Genomic DNA, 19,381 nt, shown 5'->3' on the forward strand with positions numbered 1-19,381 from the left:
CATGATTGAGTTTGTGAAAAATAAACGTTATTAAGGGTAGCCTAAACGAATCCTAGATGTCCTAAGAATGTCCTTTTTCTTTCCTAATCTTTAAAATCTCAGTCCAGATGTGTTGAGAAGTGCTTTCCGTTGGCTGATTCAATGTTGCCTTCATAAAAAAATGGTTTGTAAGAAGCGTGCATCTCTCTGCCACCTTCTTGCCAGCAACAGCCTCCGTCGACAGCGCCACCACTGAGCAGATGGCGAAGATGACCGAGACTCGAGACTCGGAAGTAGTCCTGCTTCCGCCCGCACAATCCCCGGCGCTGTGACGGTCACACGTCACGGGCCGCGCAAACCCGAACTGCCCAGGCCTCGCCCACCTCCTCCGTAATCCCGCGAGGAGCCAGGGTTCCACCGCCCAGCCCAGTACAACCTCCCCCAAGGTGAAACTGCGCTTGCGCAGTGAGGCCGGTGGGCGGGGCAGGAGACGTGGAGACCCCCAGAAGTGGGGCCGCCCCACGGGCAGATGTCAGAGTCACGTTGTGGTGGCACAGCGTTGCAGCGGCCTTTGCTGGGAAGGCTCACTCTTCTTTCTCGGCTGCGGAAAGTAAACTTGGAGGGTCCTTCCAAGGCGATCAGAAGTCCTTGCCTCGGCTTGCTGGGGCGCAGCGAGTGGGCGAGTACCCTCTGCGGTAGGTCTTCACTCCCTCCGTGCGGGGCCTCGGCACCATGGACTCGTCGGCGCTGGAGCGGGACGCCGTGCAGTTCGCCCGGCTGGCAGTGCAGCGCGACCACGAAGGTCGCTATTCCGAGGCGGTGTTTTACTACAAGGTAAGCCGGAAGCGTGGATTCTGTCCGAGGGGAGGGGGTCCAGCTTCCGAGGCGTCCAGGCCCACTGGACTTTGCTTTTATCCTTCTCCCTACTCTCCTTTTCAGGGGAGAGGCGACCCGGGTATAGAGACCAGCTAGGCACCCCCACGCCCACCCGGGCTTCTGCCACTAGTGAGAAGTCTGGTTGTAGCTTTGGAATGACCACTTCTCTGGTTGCGGTCTTGATTCACAACGCCCGCCTTTGAACTGCTTATGGCGGCAGTAGTTAGGTATGGGTAGTTAGTAGCTAACTAATCCTGTCACTTGGTTCTGGGTGACAGAATTAGCTAGCTACTGGGAAGTGGTCTGTAATCCTCCCTCAAATAATACATGTTCGTTGAAGAAAATAAAAAGTAAATTTAAAAACGGAGAAAACTTCTCTTATCCTAGCATTTGCTGTGTATCTTTGTGCTTGTGTTTTTACTCGTGTGTGCACCCCATCTTTTAGAACAAACTTGGATGGTACTGTTTACACTATTCATAACCTGTTCTTTTCACTTGAACTTTTTCAAATCGTTAATTTACTTCCGCAGTATCTTAATAATAGATGTATAGCATTCCATTATGTGGATGTACTGAAATTTATATACAACCTCTGTGGCACGTTTAGGTTCATTCTGGTTTTTTAGCATCATGATAAGTAATGGTTCGATTAATATCCGCGTAACTAGTGCTTTACACATATCTTTGATATTTCTGTTGTATAAATTACTCAGGGCAGACTTATCAAATCAGAGTTTGAGCTTCCATAATCCACCCTCTGCTCTCCAATCCTGAGGATTTGCAAACACACCCCTCCAGCTGTGTCCATGCCCTCTCCCTCCTTGTGGAGGTGGCAGTTATCATACTGTCACTTTTCTTTTAGAAAGAATGTCAGCCTTTGATAATACAAATAGTAGTGATTTTTTTTCAAGAACAGATATGTTGTCAGTAATGTGTGGTGTGCTTTTATCAGATTAATATTTTATTAATAGCCCACATTTAGAGACATATACAATTTGTTTCAGAACCATTTCTTCTGGACTTGTTTTGGAGAATTTCATGAAGGTGATATTTCTTAAAAAGTACAGTTCTGTGTCTTTTAGTTTTGTGAAGTAACTAGTAAATATTCATAGATTAAAATAATAAGCCATATAAAATAGTTTTTCTAAAGCAAAAGAAATTACTGTGCAGTGCCTCTTGTTTTGCTATTGAGTTATATGCATGTCATTAAGAATTTTTTATCCTTGAGAAAGTCAGAAATGCTTTGCTTCTAGGAACTATTTATATAAACTTTATGAAATATTTAGTATTTACTGTCTTAATACTATTCTGTCAGGCACTCCTTAGTTACCAGTCACTCTCAAATAGAAACAAGTAAAACAAAATTGATACCAGCAATTTTAAAAATTGGCTTTCTTTCTTTTAAGCAAAATAATTTGAATATCAATATTAACATGCAAGATAATTTAAAGGGTAAAATATACATTTACACATATATATATTACATCAGTTTATTGAAATTAAGTGTAACTATAATGCATTTAGATAATGATGGTATGTAAGATACAATTGTTTAATGTTTTCATGTAAAGTTACACTATTTTTCCTCCCCTGAAATATCTGATTTACAGAATGTGAGGAAATCACAGCTTCTCTACCCACATACCCTTTAGACTGAATTTCCATTTGGATCAAAACTGTACTCTTGTTATTAATTTTGTTAGGTACAGTGGAACAACTCTTGTTCCAAGAACTTGGTTTAAAAAGTGATGTTCTTTGGATCCAGACAATTAGCCATGAGGCTTCATGAAGTGTACCTGCCTAGGTTACCGCAAAGAAGGCGTTGCTATTTGGAGAAACCATGTGCTAGCCCTTCACAGTGATAGCATCAACGGGTAACCTTCCCGAAATGATGATGAGAATGGAGGCTCTTTCTCACTAGCCACAGCATAGCTCGTTGTGGAAGTAATAGAATGAAAAACTGAAGATGACTTTAGGTTTTCTAAATTAAAATAAGTTGACTTCATATAACTGAAGTCTACTGTTAAATTTGTCACCCTTTGACAATATTTTAAGTCTGGCCTATTGCATAAAGGAAAAGGAGAATAGAAAACGTAAAGCACAGCTGTTCTAAGAAAATGTTTATGATCTGTCTCTCCTGGTTAAGTTTGTGAATTTTCAACAATATGAGAAAGTTTGGAGCATTGAGAACTGAGGAAAGAAGTATTGGAAAATTATATGACTCATTTACTTTATGAAAAAAATTACTAATATCCTAAGGACATTCTTGTTTTGTCATTCATAGAAACCAATAGTGAGTTAGAAAGTGGTAAAGAAATTTAAATTGTAATTTATCTATTAAATCCCTTTGAATTCTTATTTTTAGGAAGCTGCACAAGCATTAATTTATGCTGAGATGGCAGGATCAAGCCTAGAACGCATTCAAGAAAAAATAAATGAGTATCTGGAAAGAGTTCAGGCCCTACATTCAGCAGGTTAGTAAAAGACGACTACACTTGTCACCGTATTTTTTCTTCTCTTCCAGCACATCTTACTTGCCCCCTATGTTTCTCTCTTTCCTTTTTGTGTTTGGCTATTGATCCTCAATCTCTTGCTGCTCATTCCTCTTTGGGGAATCACAGCTTTAAAAGTCATCATGTGTGAATAAGTGATGTATCTGTGAAGAAGAATCTCAGAGATAATACAGTCCAGTCTCCTAATTTTCCAGAGGTATCCAGGTGGTGAATTATTTACATTTTGACTGTATCGTTGTCAGAGTCAGGATTAGGACTCTGTTAAAATCTGCCACATTCCCTCTCCTGATACTGAAATTAAATGACTCCTCCTCCTTAGGGTTCAAAGACTTCAGCAGGAGGTTCACAGTCTCTCCTACTATACATCAGTATCATCAACCTCAAGACCTTAGCTACACTCTTTTTTTAAACCATACCTTGGAAAAGTGACATATAAGCAGAGACCTGGCACAGCTTGTATTTTTGTTCATAAACAGCATGGCAGATGCTGTAAAACAAGTATACATAGGCTTAGTGACCAGAGTTTTATTAGAGGTGAGGGGTTTCTGCAAAATCTGCTGTTCACATGGGTAGGAAAGAAAATAATCATCTACTGACATTTCGTTTCAGAAATTCATTCATGTTTTTAACCCTTTTGACTGTGGCTGTGTAATAAAGCCACAAGCAACTTAGCAGAGCAGCGATTTGCAACCTTTTCCTCTCGTGGCACACATAAGCTAATTACTAAAATTCTGTGGCACATACAAAATATATTTTTTTGTCAGCCTGACAAAAAATAGGTATAATTTTGATTCATTCATACCAGATGGCTATTTTTGTGTTGGCTATTGTCATTTTTTTATTTCACAGTCTAAGGGAAAAGAGGGCAGTGCCCTTAACTCAATAGGTATTTCCTGTCATGAAAATTCTTATAGCACGCCAGTTGAAAGTCACCGGCTTAGAGGAATCTTTACTTATTCAGCATTACCTGATAGACTTTGTACCACATTCCAAAACCATGCATTCTGAATAGACAGGAGCAGTCATTACAGGCACAGAGTTAGGATAAAGTAGTTTTGATGATTGGATTTCTCGTTACGACAGTCCCCTTTTAGAAAGGTGGTTTACTTTAAGACAGGCCCCAGAAACTGTATCTATTAAAATACGGACTTCCTGTGTGTCAGGGCCCCACTTGATAAAAAGGTACATTGACATGAATCAAAGGAACTTTATTTTCCCAACCTAGTAAATGAAGTTCTTAAGTTTATAAACGTGACAGTGAGGCACAGAACGAGGCAACCCTTGTCTCCTGAAAGAATAAAGACTTGCCACGGAAACAAGTAAAGTTCAAAAGGGTTCTAAAGTATAATGTACCTTAGTTCTTTTGCCAGCTTCGTGATCCATTTTATTTGACAAAAGAAATGTAGTCTGTAGAGAATTAAATGGCTTCCTTAATTATTTTAAACAGAAGAGTTATTTATCAAATAAAAATCTTGTTCGGAAACCCAGTTTTTAAAACACATAAAATCTGCTGTTAGTGAAGGGACTTTTGAGAGATGAGTTGCTTTTTGGGTAGGAAATTCACCAGTGTAGAATAAAGAGCTTCAGGCTTGGCATTAAAGATCTCAGTTGCGGCAACTTGAACCTGGTTCTTGGCCTCTCCACTTCCTTCCCGAACAATGTGAACTTCAGCACTCACTCCAGCTTCTCCACCAACTACCAGACCCTGGGCTCAGCAGTCACCCAGCCACCAGGTCCAGCCAGCCAGCAGCATGGCCAGCATCTGTGCAGATACTGGGGGACTGGGCTGCTGGTGGTCCAGAGGCCCGGCTGCAGGGATGGCCAGGAGTCTGGCTGGCACAGGGGGTGTCCAGAGCAAGGAGGACACTATGCAGCGCCTGAATGATGGCCTGGCCTCCTACCTGAAGACGGCAGAGAGCCTGGAGGCTGATAATCAGAGACTAGAGAGCAAAATCCAGGAAGACCTGGAGAAAGGGGGACCTCGGGTCAGAGATGGGGCATTCCTTCAAGACCATTGAGGACTTGAGGGCTCAGATCTTTGCAAGCTCTGTGGACAATGCCCACATTGTCCTGCATATTGATAATGACTATCTTGCTGCTTGACGTCAGAGTCGAGTATGAAACAGAGCTGGCCATGCACCAGTCTGTGGAGAGTGGCGTCAGTGAGCTCCAAAAGGTCATTGATGATGCTGATAATACCCAGCTGTAGCTGAGATGAGGATCAAGGAGGAGCTGCTCTTCTTGAAGAAGAACCACAAGGAGGGGAGGTAATAAATGGTCTACAAAATCATAGCTCCAATTCTGGGTTGACTGTAGAGTTGGTTGCCCCCAGATCTCAGGCAAGATCATGGCAGGTAGGCATCGGGGCCCAGTATGATGAGCTGGCTTGGAAGAATGGAGAGGAGCTAGACAGGTACTGGTCCCAGCAGATTAAACAGAGCACCACAGTGGTCACCTCTCAGGCCACTGAGATAGGCACTTCTGAGATGACATTCATGGAGCTGAGGCATACAGTCCTCTGGATTCGATGAGAAATCAGAAGGCCCATTTGGAGAACAGCCTGAGGAAGATGGAGATTGACTCACTATGCCAGGCAGATGGAACAGCCCAACAGGATTCTGCTATGCCTGGAGTCAGAGCTGGCTCAGACCTGGGCAGAGGGGCTGTGCCAGATCCAAGAATATACAAGACCCTGCTGAACATCAAGGCCAAGCTAGAGGCTGAGATTACTACCCATTAAAAGAAGGGGAGGACTTTGATCTTTGTGATACTCTGAACAATAACAAGGCCATGCAGTCCATCCAAAAGACCACCACCTACAGGACTATGGACAGCAGAGTGGTATCTGATGTCAGTGACTCCAAAGTTCTGAGGTGTTAGGGCAGCAGGAGTGGGGCACCCCCTGGTAGGCAGGAGGCCACTAAAAAGTTCAGGCATCAGCATCAGGCAAAAGTGGGGGTTTACACTAGGAGGAGGTGGGGGATAGGCTTCTGTCATCTAGTTTGGTAGAAGCCAGAGATTTTTAGAAAAATTCTACCAGGTATAGGACAGTCCACGGCAAAGTATTACCCAGTGGGAAATGTTAGTGGTGCCGAGGCAGAGAAATCCTAAGCTAGAGGTGTTACATTTTTAGTTTTGGTATCTTCATTTTATAAATGACACTAATACATACTTCAGAAAGGTACTACTGAGAGTTGAAGCTTTAAAAATCATCATGTACCTTTAATAGACAAAATGTAAAGCTTTTTTTAAACCAATTCTACACCAATATTCTACACCAATAAATTCACATACCATGAAATTCACTTTTTTATAGTATACAGTTTGGTGGTTTTAGCATAACTCTACCTTAAAAACTTAATTTAAATGAACGATTATAGAGTTTTGGTCAAGAATGTCTTAAATGTATTAAACTGGTATGTTGTTTCCTGGATAGATATATAGGTAATATTTCTTCTGTGGCTTTTTTCTGTCCTAGTTCAGTCAAAGAGTGCTGGTCCTTTGAAATCAAAACACCAGTTGGACTTGGAGCGCGCCCATTTCCTTGTGACACAAGCCTTCGATGAGGATGAGAAGGGCAACGTCGAAGATGCTATAGAATTGTACACGGAAGCCGTAGACCTCTGTCTCAAAACTGTATGTGTAGCTGCGAGTTCAGTTTGGTGGAATTGTGCTAAGAAATTCCTCTCTTTACTAGTGAATTTTACTTAATTTCTTGAAGAAAAAATTGCTGTCGTTATAAATGTAAGTTCATGAAAAGATTATGAAGAGCAGAATATTAATAATGGGTTCTAACATCTTGTTAAAATTTAGCAGCATTAGGATTGAGTTGTTAGGCAGTTGTTTTCTAAATTACATGTAGTCTTTTTTAACCTTTTTACATATAACTACAATTAACATATTAACAGGAAGAATCTACCATCATGAATTTAGAGTAAACTTTTTTTTTCAATTTCATGCACTAAAAACTAAGGAAGTGGTTTGAGAGCGCTTTATTAACTCGCAGTGTTAAAGTCTCCGTGCCGAGTGATGCGTGCTGCTCTCTGAGGAGCGCTGGGTGGGACTGTCAGCTTTAAGGGGCGTCTAGTGCATAAGAGCAGGGCATTCGACAGGAGGGTGTGCTTTACAGTATTGTGTAAAGCTCTGGCTTTTTGTCCAGGGTGTTTTGTTCAGGACAACCATCTAGCCTGATTTCTCTGGGTTCCTGAGACAGGATATAAGTGCCGGTCTTCTGAGGTCCCCGCGCTCAGCCTTCCGTGGCATTGAGTGGCCTTAAAACTTACCTCAGTGACAAGTTCTCAACACTGTTTTGAGTGATACCTCGTCTTGGTTTATCCTCTCATCATTTCAAGAAGTATCATATGCATGGTTAATTTTTTTGCTTAGAAATATGGATTAAGGGAATTAAAAAAATAATCACGCTTCAGAATGTCTGTCTCTCTTTCTCTTAAGTCCTCTGAAACTGCTGATAAAACTCTGCAAAATAAACTGAAACAGTTGGCTCGGCAGGCACTAGATAGGTGAGTTCTGGTCACTCGAGTTCTGGTCACTCGAGTTCTTACCCATGGATGGCAGTGTATTGTGTCACGGAGATGTGACAGATTTGTCTACATGTGTTAGGGCCTGTAACACATCTCCGTCTCTCACCGGAGATCTAGAGCAAATCTCCTTCTTTCTCTGAGCGAATGTATTTCTCTCTAGTCCCCTGCTTTAAATTCAGAAAATACCATCAGGAAATGTTTTCTTCAGCTTTTTCTGCGTGTGGAACAAAATGATTGTGATATTTGTAAACGGAAGGCTTCCCTTCTGTTTTATAATACAAGAATTCCAAAGAAGAGAACTTCCAGAGAGCCTTCCAGAGCTAATAGTCAAAATGAGAAATTGAGAGTGACCCAGTTTACAGCCATACACATACGCAAATGTGGGCGGCTCCTTCGGCTCTTTGCTCTAAATGTCACCTCTTAATAAAGCCTGCCCTAAAAATATAAAATGGAACCTCCCTTCAGTACTTTTATTCTGCCTGCTCAATTCTAATATTCTTTTTCATAACTCTTATCACTTTCCACTCTTTCCAACCTTAAAGACATATGAAATTGACCATTTATCATGTTTGTTATTAATGTGTGTCCCTTCCAACCCTCATCACCTCAACGCAAGCTCTGTGAGTACAGAAAATTGTGTACGTTTTGTTCATTGTTATAACCAAGCTCATTGCAGAGTGCTGGACATACAGTATGTGCTCAGCAGGCATTTGTTACGAGAGTGAATGGATTTGCACAGTAGAATTAGACCTCTTGACAAAGGAAAAGGGTAGAAATTGCTCTTTAGCTGTAGTGCATAAAATTGCCTCCTTTTGAGGCTCTGCCCAGGTGGCACCCCCGGTGCCCTTCTTTTGTTTGTTGATGTAAAACAGTCATCTTCTCATTAACTATCACCTAACCTTTAGTTTGTTTCTCCCAGTTCTTGAAGATAGGGCTACTTGACCTGTCGTTATCTTCTCCATTTCGACTTCTGTCATCAGTCAGAGTCATAGACGGCCTTTATTACCCGTGGAGACAACCCATCTAGTGTCTCTGAGTGCTTCCCATGTGCGGTGGGGTGGGCCAGTCACGGGCGCCTCTGAGGATCCATTCTCTGAGAACAGCGCACATACCATGTTTTGGCATATAATTTTGGAGTATTCACAAGACTCCTGAGGCTCATCTACGAACCTCAAGTTAAGAGCTTTTACTTTTTAACTTGTTAGTTCTTTGACAGAGCAAAGTCAAAATTTCGTTGAATATCATGTGAGGCCTGTAGTCCAGCCCCTGCCACTGGTCTCGTCTCTTGCTGCCTTTCATTTGAACTATTCACAGAGATTGCATCCACTCTTCTGAAATTATTTGAACTCACTGTGCTGTTTCATACTTCTACACATTTGCATATGCTATTCTCTCTACTTACAGTGCTTCCTCACTCCCCACGTGGACCTCTCTGCAGCTCAAACATCAATTCAGAAAGAACATTCCCTGATTTACCCTCTCCTCAGCTCATTAATACCTTCTGCCGTGCATTCACTTGCCTGTAATACTTTACCTTAGCATCTATCACTTTTGATATCGTTTTCTTTCCCCACAAAACTATGGGCACCTTAAGAGTAGGGGTTGTATTTGATACATTCTTTTTTTTTAAATTAATTTATTTAATTAATTTTAGGCAGAGGGGGAGGGAGGGAGAGAGAAGAGCGAAACATCAGTGTGTGGTTGCCTCTTGCACATCCCCCACCAGGGAGCGGGCCTGCAACCCAGGCATGTGCCTCTGACTGGGAATTGAACTAGTGACCTTTTGGTTCACAGACCAATACTCAATCCACTGAGGCACACCAGCCAGGGCTATTAGATACATTCTTGTGTCCTCCTTGCATAGCATCTGACATGCAATAAGTACTCAATGTTAATAGAATCTTGTTTGCAAAGATACCTTTAGGAGTAGCTTTAGTGGTGAACCTTTGATTAGCATGTAAGAATTTCATGTGCTAATTTTACATTAGGAATGCATGAGTGGTTCTTGAAGTAAATTTTGTTTTGTGGAAAGCAGTGTGAGAAGAAAAACTGCAACAATTTTTCTGTACCTTTCTATTAATAGAGCAGAAGCATTGAGTGAGCCTTTAACGAAGCCATTGTGCAAAGTCAAGTCAACCAATAGTAAACCAAAGCCACCTCCATCAAGAACACATTTTCCACTAGGAACTAATCCCTTCCTTGAAAGACCTCAGCCGTTTATAAGTCCACAGTCTTGTGATTCACAAGGACAGAGATACACAGCAGAAGAAATAGAAGTTCTCAGGTAAGTTAGTTCGTGATTCATTGTAATGAACAATTTTGTTCATATGATCAGCACAGGTAATTTTATTCTCATTAGGTTTGCTGAGTCATAGTCACATCTTGAATATAGTCTATAATGCTATTATTATATAATTATAACTTATGTTATCATATAGTCACAACCTGAAATACTTAAAATCTGTTCGAATATATTTTAGTGTTAACATTTCTACTAGACATGTTTTCCTGAAAATCCCAGCATTCTTCAAAATTGAGCACTAAAGGTTAGGGAGCAAAATGAAGCTATGGCAGGCCAGTCAGTCATCTGTGCAACGTTGTAACTAGAGCCCTAATGGGAGAAATAAATTGTTACCCTGAAATAGCAGACTAGGCTGGGGTTTCAGCAGCCTTAAGTTGTAAATGGTTTTTGTATTTCTTTAAAGAGCTGCAAAAAAACTGAAGGAAAAAAAAAAAAACAGAAAACTGTGACAGAGGCCTCATCACAAAGCCAAAACTATGGTCTGTCTGGTCCTTTACAGGAAACGTGTGCCAGCCCCTGACCTGGGAAGCCAGCTCAGTGTCCGTAAGAGCCTTTTCGGGCAGGGGTGTCCCAGCCATGGCCCAGGGTGGCTCTGAATACGGCCCAACAAAAAAATCATAAATTTACTTAAAACATTATGAGATGTTTTTGTTTTCATTGGTGTTTGTATATTTAACATGTTGCCCAAGACAACTCTTCTTCCCATGTGGCCCAGAGACGCCAAAAGGTTGGACACCACTGCAGGGTGTTAAAAATGCGGAACAACAGTGATGTGGAGATTCTTGATTGCACTCTGAGCATAAATGGGATGAATCTCTGAGCCAGTGTGGCTGTAGGACCCAGCCTACGAGCGCTGTGGAAGTGAAGCTCGTTGTTAACTTCCTACAACTGAGCTGAAAGGGCTCCTTTATATCCAGCAGCTTCCTGAGGGCATTTTTCTTTCTTTTCCTGTTGTAAATTTTAATTCTACTCCTACTAGTCTGGCTCTCTTTGCCCAGCAGATTGCATGTGAACCAACACAACACAGAGAAAGGTAACCAAAGGGTGATTTGGGAATTGAGAGATAATAAATTAATAACAGTCCAACACTCAGGCTACTCAGCCTCCAAAAGCTCTCTTCTGTACACAGATGACATGCCATACTACGATAAAACAACTGTATTTTTCTGCCTAACAAAATGCAGCTATCCTTTATGCAGGTAAAAAGCTCTCATCCTTTCAAAATAAGTATACACGCAGTCATTGTATCCATTGAATTTGATTGTTTCTTAAATTCAGTCAGTCTCCCCGAGTATTGGTATCTGGAGACTAAGATGTGAGGCTACCCTGCACTTACTTCTAAATAAAATGAGGAAAAGAAACAGAAGAAGAAAATAGTTAATATATGCAAATAATATGCAAAACAAGAAGAAAATATGCAAAGCTACTCCAAACCACATCTCTTTAACTTATCTAGAGGCTATCGGTGTTATTTACGACACTTCCTTTTATCACTGTCCATTCCATGTTCTGATACCCAGAAAACAGGAAGAGCATATTTTGAGAATTATAAATGTCATGGTTTTAAGTCTCAGAACAAGTAGGCAGTTGCTTTGTCCCTGTGGTTTCGGACAGAACGTGCGCTGTGCCCTGGTGGCGAGGACACTTTCAGGGCCTCTGGCCTGAGACTGTCATTTTGTCATGAGGGATATTAGTCTTAAAAAATAACTCTCCAAAATTTAATTGACTTAGTTATTTTCTGGTATTTAACTGTTTTGTGAAAATTTTGTCCAAATAAAGATATCAACATGAGATTGTTGGTTTAATATTATAACAGTACCATACATTATCATTTAAATTTCTAAGGACTTAAGAAGTTTGGTGATTTGAACACTTACTTTAGATTTTTTTCTTGTGTTTTATAGGACAACATCAAAAATAAATGGTATAGAATATGTTCCTTTCATGAATATTGACTTGAGGGAACGCTTTGCCTATCCAATGCCTTTCTGGTGAGTAAGAACTATCATAGTTTTTTCTTCTAAGATTTTAATTTTTCAGTACTTTCTCCATATTCTGAAGTCTAATTAAATTTAATCAGGGTTAAGCCAGCACGCAAAGTAACTGCTGGCCTCTCTCCCTGGCGGGGAGAAATATAAATAGTTATATTCCAATAGACATGTAAACTTGTAATGCCAGTCTTTGTGCAGTAAGTTAAGGTAATCATTTTATTTTTAGTGCTCATACAACAGAGTAGCCATAGGAGAATATTATACAGCCACAAACAAACATGTTTCTAAGAATCAAATAGCATGAGAAAGTGCTTACACTGTAATTGAAATAGTAAAATATAGTACTGTACAAACTTCCCTAGTTTAGTCATAGCCCTTGTCACAGTTGAAATTACACATTTTCGTGTGTGATTACTTGCTCTGTAGGTCACACTAGATTGTAATTAGCTGCGTTAAGGACAGAAAACATGTCTATTTTAATTAAGATGCACTCCTGTGCCTAGCACAAGGCCTGGCATGCAGTATTGTAGGTTCTCAGTAAATTCTTACTGAATTCATTAAACTTGGAGGGAAATCAAGAATAAATATAAAATCGACTCCCCTAACTGGCAAGATGTTTTCCTTTCTCATTTTCTACATTATTTTATGGTGAGAATAAGCAGAAGAAAAGCAACATAAAACATTTTTAAATTCAAAGATAACAGTGATGAGAAAAGACCACACAATTTATGACTCTTTGGTAGAACGATTGATCTTTTTTTATTTTCAGTCCTGATCACGTATTACAAAAAATTATACCTATGAAATATTTTTAATATCTTTAAATTTATAAGGAAAAAACATTTAAATTGGTATTTGGTGGTGACTTTTGAAAACAAATATTAAGGAGCATTGCATTTACTCTGTATTATGGCTCACATGGTAGGGTAGTAATACCAAGTAACTAGACTATGCATTTGAGTTAGCCTTATTCTTTTCCCTCAGAATTTTGTGCTGGCTGTCTTTAAATTCTTCTGAATTCCCTCAGCTCACTTTCTGTTTGCAGTCACCTTTTGATACTACACAGGTACCAGAATGTTACCCAGACCACTAACAGTTCTGTAAGCTATATGAGATGATTATCAGAAAAGTTGGAGAAACGCTATGCACCATACTCCATTGTACTTTAAGAGATTTGCAATAAACACTGGCTTCTTAAAAGTTTAGAGATGTCCTCCAAGTGCAAAAACCAGCACTTCAGCAGGAGTTTGCACATCTCCTGTAACCACAAAACCCTTCTCCTAATATCTGTGAACATTCTTTTAAAAAAGGAATGTTACAGTTGTTTTAATTTGCACATCATATACTGTGTACTATCCTACAAATCTTTTGAAACCCAAAGATTTGTTGCCCTCGCTCTAGAAGAGGATTGAGGGAAAGGCAGATGTTTTCAATTTTGCCCTATACATCAGTTTTAGAGAAACAACATATTTTGCCAACCCACACAGTGAGTAGAGGGTAATGGGTAAGTGCCTCAGCCAGTGCAGGGTGCAGGTACCTGAGTGGGGGCAACAGGAGATTGAAAAAAACACAGGTTAAGGAAAAGCGGGGCCAGGTAGAGCACTGTCCTCAGATGGAGAGACAATGACCCTGAACATGGTCCTCATGTTTATTTCATAGGGTTGGTTACATAAAGCTCAAGGAATTTTTGCCGACTTAGGGAAATGCTGCAGGCAGAGATTGTTCTGTTCCCAGGCTATCTGAATGATAACTATGTCTTCTGCAAAGGTTACAGTTGCATTCAGCTGAAGCTTACGGTGGTCTGGTGGTCTGTTTCCTTGTATACCCCTGCGGGTTCTGGCTGTCGTCAGCTGCTGGCTTGCTCTGCTTTGCAGATGCAAGCAGTCAAGTGTGGCTTTGCCAAACACTTAACCTGTCCTTTGACACCGGCCTCCACAGATAAGAATGGTGGATTTGGTACCAGAGACCTGGGTTCAAACACCAGTTCTGCTACCTCTTAGCTGTTTGACCTTGGCAAGTTATTTAATCACACAAAGCCTTTTTCAAAAATATAGTTTAATACAATTGTTTTGAGGATTCCATGAATAATGTATATAAAATACCTTAGCATCATGCCTGGTATATGGCTGTTAACTCAGTAACAACCATATACCAATATTAACTGGTATATCGGTTAATAATCATATATCACTATTAACTCAGCTACTCTCATTATTAGCCTTGCAGAGAAGAGTTTATCAAGAGCCAACATAAAGATCTGTAGTTTCCTAGGTAATTTGAATGAATCAGCTTATATCGTTAATGACTCCATTTCATCAAAACTGAATTGCTTCAATATAACCATGTTATATTAAATTTTAAAATTATATTTTTAGCCCTGGCTGGTGTGGCTAAGTGGATTGAGCACCTGCCTGTGAAGCACAGGGTCACTGGTTCGATTCCCAGTCAGGGCACATGCCTGGGTTGAGGGTCAGGTCCCCAGTAGGGGGCGTGTGAGAGGCAACCGCACATTGATGTTTCTTTCCCTCTCTCCTTCCGTTCCCCTCTCTCTAAAAATAAATAAAATCTTTTTTTTAATTATATTTTTAAATAAGTATTAATGAATTTAAGTTGCTCTTCTGTTTTCAGTTACCTGGTTTGTGGGTTTTTTGTTTTTTTGTTTTAAATTGGGGAAGATGATCACATTGATTGGATTCATAGTTTAGTGGAAAGAGCCAGATTGGACCAGATGATCGTTTTCAGGTGACATAAATATAGCTATAATTACTATACCCCAAAAAAAAGAAAATTTAATTTCGGTATTGAGTCATTTAAGATTAATTTTATTGTTATTACCTTAGCGACAGACTGGGCAAGCTACCGCTATCACCTAAACAGAAAGCTATGTTCTCCAAGTGGGTGCGCCCAGAGGAACTCACCAACAACCCCACAATGATCTACACCGTGTCCAGTTTCAGCATCAAGCAGGTGAACATTTGTTTTCTGTAACTTCATCTGAAAGCTAACATTTTCAAATAATTCAAATATAGGTTTGACTTTTTCCCTTAGATTCCTGGTATATATTCAGATGCATGACCCTTGGACTTAGACACACTGAAGTAATAAAAGCATGAATAACTGTTTTGAGCAATCACAGATTTCTCTACAGACCCTAATTATTGATCCATGCTTACAGATGAGAAAGTTGAGAATGTGAATTTCACCTTTGATATGAATAGATACAAGAGGTAGAAGGAAATTGAGCTTATTTAAAACACTGCAGTGGTTAAACATTATGGCTTTATTGCAAACTTCAGTTAAGTTTTGCATTGAAGTCACGGGTGTCTTCCACATCAGTGTAAAATATGATCCTGAAATACTATGATTCAAGAATCTTTCTGTATGCACATTCATTTTAATTGGTCATAAGCCAACTTTAAAAATGCCTTTAATCTTTGTGTTGTTAGAAACAGTGCGATTCAGTAAGTATGCTTGTATTCATGTAAGGAATGTATCTATATTTAGATATTCTAAATTAACTTTAGTGAAGTACTTTGGTTTTTCAAGGATTTATTTGAACAAAATATGTGTGAGTTGGTAGTATGGCATTTCTATTTATTTCATACTCAAGCAGTAGTCGGATATTTAGTATAAAAAGTCAGGTGCTAAGTGCAATGCTTAAATATTGCAGAAATGTTGAAATTACGTGAATGAATGAAATATATTAACAATTCTTATTAACAGACGATAGTGTCAGATTGTTCCTTTGTTGCATCACTGGCTATTAGTGCAGCTTACGAAAGACGGTTTAATAAGAAGCTGATTACCAGGTAAAATTTTATATTTGTTCCTTTAGTCCTTTATCATTGTCTCTTAACGAGAATTTTAGAAGTTAGGCCTTCCTGGTGCAGAAAGTGAAGAGCATACAACTCAGAATGTTGTGGCCCTTGTGTGTTCCGCAGAGGATTTGAGAATGTGAACAGATTTGCTAACACAGTGTAAGAACATATATACGTGCAGTTAATATATGTAGAATAATATTCCTTGGAATAAATGAAATTAGTCTGAGTAAAAATCACGTCATTTTGATCGTTGCAATGCACTGCATGGTGGCCACTAGCCATGTGTGGGTGCTGAGCACCCGAAGGCTGGTCTGAACCGAGATGGGTTGTGAGTGTAGTGTTCCAGAATCTGAGCACTTTGCACACACCAATGTGAAATTGGCAAAGTATCTCAAATTTTTATCCCACAAAATTATAATATTTGGGGGATGTTGGGTTAAATAAAATATATTAAATTTAATCTTACCCTTAACTTTTAGTATAAAAATGTAAAATATATGTAATAAGAAATAACATTTCTTCTGGCTGGAACTGCTTTAGAAGGTACAGAAATGTTACTGAAATTGTTTTTCTTTGAGTTTTTAAAAGTTTTATTAGCTTAAAATTGTTCATTACAAAAGTTAAGCTTCATAATCTTTTCATACAGCTTTCCCTGAGTGGTTTTTATGTGTTAAGTCCAGAAAGTGCAAAGGTGAATTACACACAGACCGTAGTTTCAAGCTGTTCACCGTCTTGGATAAAAGTCACATAAGTACATAATATGCAGTGTGTGAAAGGAAACTGATACTGATTGTTTTTACAAGTATCGTATTGGGTAACTTTATGTGACTTTTATCGGAGTTCTTTGAACTTTATCTCTCTGCCTTAGTTGTGGTTAACTGAAGTGGGGCCAACACTAGTTGTTTTAAACATGTGTTTTAAGGTTGGCTTAAAACATACCCATTTAATGTAACACTGAGCATTTTTCATAATATTGTGAAATTTATGTATTTATTTACATTAGAATAGCACTTTGATTACAGTGAAATTCTTCTAGGCCTACTATAAAGATTCTCATGCTTATTTTTATTAAATTGCTAAGATAATAGCATGTCTAAGTATAATGTTCTGCATAATAGTTATGTTGAATGTTAATGTTGCTATTTCAATATTTATTTTCCTTACGAAAGCATAATCTACCCCCAGAATAAGGATGGGGAGCCAGAGTACAATCCGTGTGGAAAGTACATGGTAAAACTTCACCTCAACGGGGTCCCGAGAAAGGTGGGTAATGTCTCTCCAACTCAACCGCTCTGTCTCTCCCTTCCCCACCTTTGAATAGTGAGTGTAATTGTTAAGAAATGTTACTTATGTACACATTTTAAAAGCATGTAAACATTGAACATTTCATTGGTTTTGAATCTGTGATATTACACATGTAGCTATCAGTAACATACGTTAATAATTAAAAATAAAAATCATGCCATGACTGGTGTGGCTCAGTTGCTTGGGCATCATCCCTTAAAGGGACAGGTCGCCAGTTTGACTCCCAGTCAGGGCACATGCCTCTGTTGCAGGTTCGGTCCCCAGTTAGGTCATGTATCAGTACAGGAGGCAACCAATTGATATTTCTCACATGAGTATTTCTCTCCCTCTCCTTCTCTCTTCCTTCCTCTCTCTCTAAAAAATAAAAATAAATTTAAAAAATTTATTAATAAAAATTTAAAATCATGGCAAGTATAAAGGTTTTTTTTTAATGATTTTGGAAAATTTTATAGAAAATTTCAAAAGGTAATTATTTTAGATATGTACATTTCTAAAATTCCTAGTAATTTTGTTGGTGGATTCATAATATTTAACATCTAATTGGCTAAAGGTTATTACCTGACAGAGATGTTAGCTTGTAAACTTGAATAAAGACATTATGTAACATTTAAAAATTGATCAGATCGTAGAAGTAGGAAACTGTCATTACCTTAATAATAGACATATCATCATGCCTTTTAGTTTATCAGTATGAAAGATAGTTTTTTCATAGAAAAGATCTTAAGATATTTTTACCAACTAAGGAAATTAATGTTATCTTTCCCCAGGTGATAATCGATGATCAGTTACCTGTCGATCATAAGGGAGAATTGCTCTGTTCTTACTCTAACAACAAAAGTGAATTGTGGGTGTCTCTCATTGAGAAAGCGTATATGAAAGTCATGGGGGGATACGATTTCCCAGGATCCAACTCTGTAAGTGATGGGATGGTCCAGACACAGACTTCTGCTATCTTATGCAACTGCCTTCAATTTGAGAGTGTAGCTGCTATTTTTGTTGAAAGGAGACGAAACAGATTATCAACCTGTGAAACATGCTGATCAGTCATTTTATTATGGGAGTACATAGTTTCTTTTGTAAGGTGAGCACATTGGACAGTAAGTGCTCGATGTCGTCCCTAGGTTCTGTAGCTTCAAGCACAATGATGTATAATGCAACCAGTTTTATCAGAGACTGATAGAAACAAGAGTCAGGTTCCTGCATCACCTCATGAACATTATGCCAGAATGGCATTGTTCAGGGGGCTGCCGTGTAGATTCGGTATTCAGGAAAGCCTAAAAGCAAGTGTCTGCCGTTAGGTTGGGATGCAGGGCCCATTAAATACAGAGTGTTTTCAACATGGCCACCTCGGATCAGAGGGATGTGCCACAGTGTTGTCCTGGTAGATATTTTTTTGATTTGTGAATTCAGGTTCAAGGAGTGTTTTGCTTGTTAGCTTCTTCCAACCTTAACACAGCATGTGAAATTGAGGCTTGTGCCAGCGTTCTTTAGCTGTGCAAGGGAAACTGCTGGGCTTGCGCCAGAAACTAGATCAGCACGACGCTGAATTATAGCACTAACCAGCCTGTAGCCTTAGGAAATGTATTTAATCTTTCGTAACCTTTTCTTGTCTGTAATGTGAGAATAATGCCCACCTCTCTCAGAGCTGTAAAGATTGAATGATAAAGTATATGCACAGCACCCATCATCCGTACCTGGATTTCCTCACCTAGTACCCAGTCCCCTCCATTCTTCTGGTTCTTATAATGCTAGTCAAAGAATGAATAGGTCATAGGTAAATGCAGAAGGATATTAAAATTCCTTCCTCACCTACACAGTCAATTGCTCTATCCTTCAGATATTCTTAGTTTAGCTTTCTAATCCATTGCCTGTTAATTTACCCAGTGCACCTTAGAGAGAGAATGATAATTACATAAAACATTAGAAAAGTAACTATACTATTGTAAGAACTTACTAAATGGTGATTATCATCATTATTATTAAACCATTTTTTGTTATATGTTTTGAGTTTTCATATTATGTATTCAGGAAAAGCAGCAAAGATTATAGGGAA

At 39.3% G+C, this 19,381-nt stretch overlaps 1 protein-coding gene across 3 annotated transcripts in view; it reads left to right on the forward strand.

The window, feature by feature from the left end:
* The first annotated feature begins 350 nt into the window (after positions 1 to 350).
* The window catches only part of CAPN7 (calpain 7), a 36,595-nt gene continuing 17,564 nt past the window's right edge, over positions 351 to 19,381 (forward strand). The window contains exons 1-10 of one of the 3 annotated variants that reach the window (XM_037143932.2): positions 351 to 813; positions 3,221 to 3,329; positions 6,847 to 7,004; positions 7,821 to 7,888; positions 9,993 to 10,193; positions 12,116 to 12,202; positions 15,043 to 15,169; positions 15,926 to 16,011; positions 17,193 to 17,286; positions 18,096 to 18,242. In XM_037143932.2, coding sequence (XP_036999827.2) covers positions 712 to 813; positions 3,221 to 3,329; positions 6,847 to 7,004; positions 7,821 to 7,888; positions 9,993 to 10,193; positions 12,116 to 12,202; positions 15,043 to 15,169; positions 15,926 to 16,011; positions 17,193 to 17,286; positions 18,096 to 18,242 — 1,179 coding nt within the window. In that variant the 5' untranslated portion in view covers positions 351 to 711. The remainder of the gene's footprint in view (positions 814 to 3,220; positions 3,330 to 6,846; positions 7,005 to 7,820; positions 7,889 to 9,992; positions 10,194 to 12,115; positions 12,203 to 15,042; positions 15,170 to 15,925; positions 16,012 to 17,192; positions 17,287 to 18,095; positions 18,243 to 19,381) is intronic. The other 2 variants (XM_037143930.2, XM_037143931.2) reach the window with 2 other exon arrangements.

This window comes from Artibeus jamaicensis, unplaced genomic scaffold (assembly GCF_021234435.1).
Source record: "Artibeus jamaicensis isolate MK-2021 breed Jamaican fruit bat unplaced genomic scaffold, CSHL_Jam_final contig_519, whole genome shotgun sequence".
NCBI classification, from domain to species: Eukaryota; Metazoa; Chordata; class Mammalia; order Chiroptera; family Phyllostomidae; genus Artibeus; species Artibeus jamaicensis.